General features: G+C 33.8%; 1 protein-coding gene across 2 annotated transcripts; it reads left to right on the forward strand.

Annotated features, from left to right (window-relative positions):
• The first annotated feature begins 9,020 nt into the window (after positions 1 to 9,020).
• On the forward strand, positions 9,021 to 10,397 carry LOC107472981 (uncharacterized). Of its 2 annotated transcripts, none has more exons than XM_052257321.1 (2): positions 9,021 to 9,271; positions 10,099 to 10,397. In XM_052257321.1, the coding sequence occupies exons 1-2, from the start codon at positions 9,091 to 9,093 to the stop codon at positions 10,101 to 10,103; spliced, it is 186 nt and encodes a 61-aa protein (XP_052113281.1). In that variant the 5' UTR covers positions 9,021 to 9,090; the 3' UTR covers positions 10,104 to 10,397. The 2 variants fall into 2 exon arrangements, with proteins under 2 accessions (XP_052113281.1, XP_015947994.1); XM_016092508.3 differs by having other exon boundaries at positions 9,025 to 9,297.
• Positions 10,398 to 10,495: the final 98 nt, after the last annotated feature.

Consider the following 10,495-nt stretch of genomic DNA (forward strand, 5'->3'; position numbering starts at 1 on the left):
AACCAAACACAAATTTTCAAAAAATTAAAAGAAAAACACAAGAAGACACCAAACTTGAAGATTTGACTCAAGATTTAACCAAAGAAACTATATTTGAAAATTTTTAGAAGGAAAGACTCAAAGAAATCAAAAAATTCAACAAGAACAAAAACAAAAAGACTCAAACCAAAAACAAAGATTAAACAAAGAAAGCTAAGGATTCTTGAAAATAAAAATTTTTGAAAAAGTTTTAAAATTTTTGGAAAAGAAAACAGAAAATAGGTAAGCCTCAAACCAAGAACAAAAATTAACCAAAGAAAAGAAAAATATTTTTGAAAAAGTTTTAAAATTTTCCGAAAAAGAAGAAGAAAATAAAAAATAAAAAACTCAAATAAAATTAAATAAAATACCTGATCTAGGGAACAAGATAATCCGTCAGTTGTCCAAACTCGAACAATCCCTGACAACGGCATCAAAAACTTGGTGCACGAATCTCCACACCTTCGTATAGCTGTACTAGCAAGTGCACTGGGTCGTCCAAGTAATACCTGAGCGAGTCAAGGTCGATCCCACAAGGATTGTGGTTTGAAGCAAGCTATGGTTATCTTGCAGGTCTTAGTCAGGCGAAATCAGAAGGTTATTAGATTGAGGCTTAATTGCATTGAAGGAATATTGTAAAAATTATTTTTTATATTAAATGGAATCAGAAATAGGAATATGGTTAAGGATTGGAGTTGCTTTGTCTTTTTGAATTAACTCTGGTATTACTGTCTTCATTGCTTGTGAGTTTCTTCTGTGGCAGGCTGTATATGATCAACACCATTGGCCGTGGTCATCAATCTCCTCTGCTTAAAATCAAACACCGTATGGCCTCGGTCATCCAATCTGAACAAGGGTGAAGCTCTAGTAGTTCATTCTCTTGGCGATCCTACTCAAAATGCCACAGACAAGGTTGAATCTTCCGGATCAGAGAATGCTGCTTCTTTGGGTTCTAGCCTCTACCACAGAGACCCTAATCTCCCTAGAAATTGGCTGAACTGGTGTCTCGAGAAGTCTCCAACAAAGTCGTGGATTAGTCGTCTGAGAGATGTATAATCAAGCTGGCGGTTTACACTTTCCAGTCATGTATTCACACGAACCCAAGTGGACACGGGTGATTGTCAGGCATGCGGTCCTAGTATGATAAACAGAGCTGATTGTCACTAATCATCCTATTCACCATGTTGAAGAACGAGTATACATCTTAGAATTAAAGCAAACACTTATCGAAGAGAAACAGTAATACTTTTATTAATTCATAGAACTCAGCAGGGCTCCTTCCCCCAACCTAGGAGGTTTAAAAACTCATACTGAAAGGAAAATACAATGGTAAAACTCGAATATGGCATAAAAGTCTCTAGATGATGTAAATCTAATCCTTTAAATACTAAACAAATGACTAGTAAGGGTAAAATAGTCTTTTTAGTGCTAAAATCCACTTCTGTACTCACTTGGTGAGTGTTTGGGCTGAGCTTTGATGAGATCCACGTGCTAGGAGGCTTCTAGGGTGTTGAACACTGGCTAAGGGGTCCTCTTTGGGCATTTGGATGCTGGTCTCTACTCTTTGGGCGCTGGACGCTTGGATGGGGGCAGGAGGCTGGCGTTGGACGCCAGTTTTGGGCCTTCTAATCTGAAGCAAACTATAGACTATTATACATTGCTGGAAAGCTCTGGAAGTTAAATTTTTATATCAATTAAGAACACTCCATTTGGACTTCTGTAACTCCAAAAAAGCTCTTCCGTACAAGGAGGTCAGATCCGGATAGTATCTGCAGTGCTTTCTCTGTCTCTGAATCAGACTTTTGCTCCAGCTCCTCAATTTAAGCCAGAAATTACCTGAAATTATACAAAAACATACAAACTCATATTAGAATCCAAAAATGTGATTTTAACACTAAAACCTATAAAAACTTAATAAAAATTAAACAAAATATACTAAAAACTATATGAAAATGATGCCGAAAAGCGTAAAGAAATATTCGCTCATCAATGTTCTTTGATTTGAGGGCTAATTGAATTGCACGAGCCCAAGAATGGTAGTTAGATGCATTTAAGGTCACATTCACAATGTAGATCCCAGGGTTCTCTCCTGGATGGCTGTAATAGGGATTGTGTATGTCATAGTTCGAATTCCAACTTACAGTGACAGCTAGTGGATTTTGGTTTATCTTGTTTTGCAAGTGTAGGTTTCCAAATCTTGAAAGATGGTTCAGAACTTTTGTGAGACATTGAATGTCGCTTGGAGAATACTCGTCCTCCGCCACTTCAAATGGATCTTGCATTCGCTCCTCATTTGCTATGGATGGGCCGAATCGGGAGCTTTCAACAACAACCTGTTCTTTCTCTTGAGCTTCGATCGTTTCCTCTCACTAATGCGAATCTTCCACGCTTACTGCACCATGTGAAAATTGAAATTGTGGAAGGTTCAGAGATAGAAAACGAGAAGGAAGAGAAGCAGAGAAAGTGGTGAAATAATTCAAATTTCTTGTCGAAAGAGAATGAAAAATTACAAGGGTAAAGTTCGGTACAACTGCACTATGTATACAACAGCATGTGGACCAACCAACCCTAGTTGAGCAAAAGCCAACTAACTAACTAAGGTAAGTTAACAGTTAATAATCTCTAACTAACTAGCTTCACTATACTTAGCATATGGTATAATAACGACCTATATCAACTAACAGTTTATCAAATGAATTAAAATTTCATAATAGATATTAGACGACTTTATCCTTTATTAATATAACATCATATTTAAATAATAAATATATTTATATATTAAATGATATGAAATAATTAAAAAATTATATTTTTTAACTAATTTTTTAAACTAAATTTTGTTCACCTCTTTTAAAAAAATAAAAATTAGATTAATCTAAAAATATTAAATTTTAAAAAATTATTATTGATTAAAAAATTAAATATCTCTTTGATGGTGAGCATCTTTTCTTTATTTTCTGTTCATTTTAGAGGTGAAATTATTGAGTTTTAATTAAATTTTAGTGTTTGAAACCTCTTTGGATGCTACTTTGAGTTGCTTTGGTGTTTTAATTATTTCAGGTGAAGTTTGGATCGGTTTAGTAGAGTGCGTGTACAAGAAAAGAGAAGAGTTTCGAATCAGTCAAGCTGACGCTAAATGCAGACCCAAAAGCCTTGTAATACGTGCCAAGCTTCTGCCAGCAGGGGCGGTAAACGCCAAGCCTGGCGTTTAGCGCCAGCAAGCCAGAAACGATTGGAAGTTCTCTGCCACTAGCCTGGCATTTAGTGCCAGGAAGTTAGAATTGAAATGGGAGTTTTTGCCACCTGGGGCGGTAAACGCTAAATCTAGTGTTTAATGCCAATGATGCGGATCAATCTTCACCAAAGGAGCATCTTTAGTTGGATTTGATTTTTAATTATTGTATTTTATTTTGTTTTAGTTATTTTTATTTACAAACAAAATCTTTTAGGTTTAGAATTTATTATTTTATTTTAATTTCAAATCAAATTAGGTCAGATATAAAAGGAAAAAGATTCAACCCTTCGGGAATGTTCTCTCTTACGCACTTCATTCAATAGTTTACACTTTTTAAAACCCTAGTTCCTCTTTGAGTCATGATCAACTAAACCTCCTTGGTTAATTTTAAGAGCTCTGTTTATTCTATAGATTAATACTATTGTCTCTCTATTTTAATTAATGCATTGATTTCAATTTCAAGGATTTGTTTTCGTTCTTCATCCTAGGAATTAGTGTATATTGGAAGATAACCCTTTTCTAATTGAATTCTTGTTAAATCTTGGAAAAGTAATTTACTTGGACAAAAGTTTGAAAGTAATTCCTCTTAAATACTAATTGCTTGGACTTAACAGAATACGTGACATATAATCTTCTTATATTTGGGTAATTAGGGTTTTTGTGGCTAATAGACTAGAATCGTACTTAAACCTCTAATCGAAATTAAGTGACCAAGGGATTAGCAGTTGACTAGGTTAGAGGAGACTAAATCACTGAAGAATTAGGGCTTAGTCAATCACAGTTTGCCATGAATTGAATCTTACATGATTAAAATAGTTGGTAAGAAATAGAATTAGAAATCCGGAAAATGAACAACTCTGAAGTCTTAACGGTTTTCTCACATATCTTTTCACGCCAATTTTACTATTTGCTTTCTAAATCACTGTTTAATGCTCTCCAAAACATCATTTTCTGCTTGTCTGATTAAGTGAATCACTCAACCATTGTAGCTTGGTCTATCAATCATTGTGGGATCGACCCTCACTCACTTGAGATATTATTTGGTACGACCCGGTGCACTTGCCGGTTAGTTTGTGGACTTTGAATTCCGCACCATTCTTCATGTTTGATTCCCACGACAAACCAACAACAGAAAATAAACATGAACTATCAAGAACTAACTTGTTGGGTGGTCTAAGGACATAACAAGTAAAACAAAACTAGTTATTAACGGTAATTTATAGTAACTAATTTATGTTATTAAAATAGAACAAAATTATGTCACTTTTTGCTAGTGTCATCATTAACACAAGTTCACTTAAAATTTTTAGACATATTGACAAATGCTTGGTATCATTATTCTAAGTTAAACACATAAAATTTGACCTTTAAAAAAAATAGATTTATATTATATTAAGTTACTTAAAGGAAAGGGAAGGGAAGGGAAGAGAATGAAGATGGTAAGAGAAGAGAGAGTATGTGTTAAAAGGTGGGAGGCGTTGAAAGAATATGAGTGACAAAAGTTAAGAAGAAATAATTAAATTATAAGGATATTTTAAATATTTTAAATTTTAAGTAAAATTTTAATAAAATGAAATTTTAAATTAGACCTATTTGAGTTGAATTGATTTTGAGAGAAAATAATGGAATTGAATTAAATTTTATTTAAATTAATTTAATTATTTTTGTTTCAAATATTAGAATTGAATTCAATTTCTACCAAGAGATTTCCAAACAGCCTCAAAGGAAGACAAATAAATGATGGATTTTATTCTAGTTGGACTACTCCACTTGTATGTTACGTCTAATTCTTCTCATAATCATGACGGAGATTTATCCGCTATAATTCAAATTTGAAATGTGTGCTTAGAAAATCACTACAATTTAAATAATTTTGGCTGTGTTTGTTTTGTGGACAGAATAGAACATGATATTAAGATAAAAATAATAGAATAGAAATACTAAAAATTATTTTTTATGTATTGTGTTTGGATATGATGTACAATACACTAATATAATGTTCAATTTTATGTTTGGATACACATAAACAAGATTAAAATATTATGCAAAATGACTAAAATAGACATATCTTTCATACCTTCTTTTTCTTTTCTCTGTCTCTCGCTCCTTTCTTGACGTTTAACCCTTCTCTTTGCTAAAAGACGGTAGAGGAATGATACCTACTATACTTGCTAAACTCTGCTTCTACCAATTCAAAATTTTTTGGGTACAATTTATTTACGTATTTTTTGAATTTTTTATTTTTCTGCATCTAAAATTTTTATTGTGGAAATTGGAAGATTCAATAAGTGTTGGATTTGATCTTTTTACCCCAACTAAAAGAAGAAGAAGAAGAACACAATAAAAGAAGATGAACACAGAGATAGAGAAAGAGTAGGGAGAAGAGAGTACCTATCTGTATTCTCTGAGTACCTCTCTGAGAACAACAATACAGAGAAGAAGCTCAAATTAGGATTTTTTAAAAAAGGGGTAATTATCTATGGCCAAAAAGGAAAAATTTTTTATTAAAGATCCATGTCCACCCTTCCAAATTCCGTGTCCATCATTATCCTTCGTTTAAAATGACACAAAAAAATAGAGAAAACTATCCTAGAGACACTGTGCCCAGTATCCACGTCTCTTTATCCAAACACTTTTTGGATGTTTACTGTCTATGTCTCTGTGTCCTATCCACAAGAACAAACGCAGCCTTTGATACACCTAACATAAATTTTCACCTTTTTTTTTGTGTCTAAACAACAAAGAAAAACACAAAGCAAAACACCTATCCTAACTCAGACATAATGATTTGCTAGAGAGCTTCACAAAGACTCAGACTAAATAATATTATTGAAATTATTTCTAGCTCCATATCTAGCCATTTAATCCGTAATTTTATTTTCTTCCCTACATATCTAATCAAATTGCATGTACTAGGATCTTAATAATAGCTCCTAAATCTTGTTAACTAAATCAACAACTTTAGATTTACACCCTCCAGGAGAGTCATACAAAAGATGAAGAATGTCAGATAATCCGTTTCACATACTATGTCTCTCAGTCCACAATTTCAAGCTAAAAGAAGGCCGCTCGAAACTGCAAAAAGCTTACATTGAATTATGGACCAGTGAAGAGAGCTACGAAAACAACTCGCAATCCAACCCCCATTAGAATTTCTAATAAGATAATCAAATTCAGTCAAGCTCAAATCAGTAAACAAACTAGCATCACAATTAACTTTAAAACTATTATCTACAGGAGGTTCCCAGGACAAATGGTTCCTGAAGGTACTAAAAAAAGTATACATGTTAATATATAACCTTAGATCCATAACCGTGCTACTGATGAGAGCAACCACCTTATGATTTGTTTAATGATTTTCAGCATTGAAAATGTCATTATACCTATGCATCTACAACCACCACACTTCGGCCCCCCTAAAAGAGCCTCCTTACCAGATATGACCTTTCGAAACCAAGCTTCTATAAAGAAGCCTTCAACCGAATCAATAACTCGAGGATCTAGTATCTGCCAAATAACTCCGGAATATACACAATCTCTAAGGTAATGTTCTACTGTCTCCGAAGTCACATTGCATCTCTGGCACATAACCGAACTAGCTAGATGCCGCGTGAAGCAGAAAACTTTCATTAGAAAAGCGTTATGAACCCTAAACCATACAGTCAATTTGATCTTTTCCGAAATATTCAAGTGCCAAAGCTAGTTCCAGTTGCTATTTTCATTCCAATTCAATTTATTCTTTAACAACCAACGATAAGCCTCTCTTGCACTATACCCTTTTGACTCTGCAGGCCACCAACTCCACCCTGGTTCCATGTCAGCCAAAGTCGGATAGTACAGGTAGTGAATGAAATGCTTGATCTCAAGAGGAATTGTTGATGCAAGTATCTCCACCTCCCAAGATCCATCATGCCACAAATTCGCTACTACAAAATCGGACTCAGATATGTGAACATAGGGAACAATATCACAAAGCCTTCTAAAAGGAGTCCACTTATCATACCACACAGATTGTTGCACATCTCTAACATTCCATCTGAAACCATTCTTAAGAATTGAAAATGTTCTTCCAAATGGTTGTTCTGACTGTTATTGTTGCTAAGAAAAGTTGAATTTCGAAAATATTTATGTATCATAACCTAAACCCACAACTTGTCTCTATTATTGAAGCGATCCCAAACTAATTTGCCAAAAAGAGCCATGTTAGCTGAGTAGGTGTCCCTAACACCCAAACCACCCATCCTTTAGGAGTTATAGCAACGACAACCCTCTCCCATTAGTTTGGCCGCTCCATAAAAATTGTCTCATCAAAGAATCTATCTTTTCACGAGCATACTTCGAAAGAAGAGCAATCTGCATGTTATAAATTGGAATAAAAGTCATTACCAATTTAACCAAATAAAGTCTTCCTGCCTTATTAAGCAAACACTCCTTCCAACTAGTAAGCTTCTTCTAAATCTTTTCAATAATATCCTAAGTCGTCCTCCTGAAAGACCTTTTATGCCCAATATTCATCCCTAGATATATTCGCAAGTCCTAACAAAAGCGGATAGTAGAAACTCCCGAGGGCACCTCTTTTCTTCTCTCAGAGATATTCTTTGAGCATTGAGCCTTATATTTACTAAGGTTCACCTTCAATCCTGATGCTTTGAAAAATAACTCCATAGTCTGCATAACCTCCCCTATCTGAGCTTTCGTAGCTTTACAAAAAAGCAGGAGATCGTCAGCAAACATCAAATGGGAGATTTAGAGCCATATCTGGAGACCAACACAGGTATCCACAACCCTTAAAAAATTCTATGAGTAATAAAACAAGAAAGAGCCTCCATACAAAACACAAAAAAATATGGCGACATAGAATAAAAATGATATGTCAACTAATTATAACTGGATTATGTGACAAATTGTCCATTGAAGCTGCTCCACCAATAGTTAGTTACTGGTGTTATTAATATTGTTCCAACAAGTCTATATTTAATGCTAATGAATTATAACTCAAATATTTTAGTTTTCTCATATTCACTTAAAAAGTTGCGAATTATGGTGTGTTAGTAACAAGTTAGTATAAAATTGTCAAATTATATCCTAATTGTGATTGAAGTACTTGAGGAGGCCCCAAACACCTTGACCTCCCATGGAGTATCCAGTGACATAAAATTAGGGTTCAAGTTGCAGCTTATCAGCAAGCTCTTCAACATCAAATGCCAAGCTTTTCGAAGCTTGGTTAGGATCCGAATCACTTTCATCGTATCTTGATCTATCAAAAAATTTTAATTCTTCAAAAACACACTAATCGATCAATACAAAATTAAAGATTTAATAAGAATAATATTAGAGTGCTATCAAAATTTATTGTTATTGGTTGTTTGTTAGTTATTAATATTTAAAATAATTTTGAATTATTATATTAAAAGAATTAAACTAAAAAAATTAAGTTTATAATTACGTGAGCAAAAAATAATAAATTCTAATAGTCTTTGCTACTTTTTTTTTAATAAATGGTCTAAATATCTGGGCTGAATTAAAAAGAACAATCCCACTAGATAAACAATGAGATAAACAATGAGGTATGCGAACAATAGACCACGTTTTTAAGCCTAATTCTATTCCTGTTACTAAATGGGCCACAAGTTGAATCATCAATGGGCCAGGCTGAATCGGCCTAACATAAATGGGTCAATAAAGCAAAATATTAGGCCCAATTGAATAATCTCTTTCTTGAAACGACGTCGTTTTTCATAGTGCGTTTTCTTCTTCCTCTATCGAAACGTCGTTTTTCCCAGGGCGTTTTCCTCTCTCTCTCTCTCTCTCTGTGATTGAAGAAGAAGAAGAAGAAGATGATGCGAACAAGGTTGCTATGGTCGAGCTTGGGATTCGTGTCAACAAGTGCAGTGTTCTCTCATTTCATATGGAAGGACCTTTGGGTTGATCGCCACGCTCTTTCCTCAGAAATTGACCACCATTTTCACGCGCTCCAAGCTCGCGTCTCCAACCTCGAGTCCTCTTCATCATTGTCTGGTAATCAAAATCCAGTTTCTGATCAGGTGCTTTCCATTCTACACTTTAATTTTTCCGGAATTGCCTTCAATTTTGACAATTTCCCTCAAATTTGCATCAAAATCGCTTTTAATTTTAATTAAAAATTAGTAACAAACTAACAATACATGACAGAAACAAAGAAAATGTGAAAATTGACCTATGTAAACACTTGTTGACTTTACGAAATCAATTTATGGTGATAGTCACTTAGATTTAGTGTGCTAAGTGAACAAATTCTGGCAAAAGTTATGATTTCCGATTTTAGCCCTAATTTTAGCTTTATGATTGTGATTGTTGTAAGAATGGTGAAAGGATTTTCGTAGTAGGAGTGATTTTTCTCTTTGATTGTTTTCGAATTCTTGGTTTTGACAATGTTAATGCTCTTGATTCTAGAATAGCTCAAGCTTTGACTATATTCTTATAAATCCTACTTTCTCTTAACTATGCAAATCTAGAGAATTCTTGAAGTTCAGGCTATGCAGATCTCAAATCAATTATGCAAACACTATATTCTATAAGCATGTTGAAACTAGAATCAATTACCCTCGGCTGTGTTTGGTAGCAAGAACATGACAAAACTATAAAGATAGAGGCACAAAAATGTGTTTGGAATTGGAGACAAATATACAAAATCAGTCTCAACATACACATTTCCTGCATTTTACATTCTTCCAAAAACTTGAGACAGATTTGATTGCGAAAGATTCAGTTAAAATAAAACTCTGTGCGTTGGAAGTGATAGCTTTGGTTTACATGAAAGTATTGTGTACTGATATTAAACTCTTATCTGTTTTTTTATATGGCAGATTGAAGGCTCTAGCTAAGTATTATTTTCTGCTCAAACGTTGTGTCTTCAAGATTTTGAGAGTGCTTTGCTTCAAAGCAACTGATGAGAAGACCCAAATTTTCTTTTCCCTTTGAAATTAGCAGATAGTTTACAATGAGATTTTATTAAACAGTATGCAACATTATAATATAACAATTCCATTCCTTTGGATGTTGAATTGAATATTGGGTATATTTTGGTAACCAAAGAAAACAGCTGAAGTAATATTTCATTGATTGTAGTGATTCATTTCATGAAAATTATTGCTAATTCAGTAAATTGTTTCAATTAGAATTAGAATTAGAATAGATTGAAATCTAACAAAGAGGTACTAGTAATTATTTACTTAAGGGGGGATTTTTTTATCAAGTCAGTAC

This window comes from Arachis duranensis, chromosome 2, assembly GCF_000817695.3.
Source record: "Arachis duranensis cultivar V14167 chromosome 2, aradu.V14167.gnm2.J7QH, whole genome shotgun sequence".
NCBI classification, from domain to species: domain Eukaryota; kingdom Viridiplantae; phylum Streptophyta; class Magnoliopsida; order Fabales; family Fabaceae; genus Arachis; species Arachis duranensis.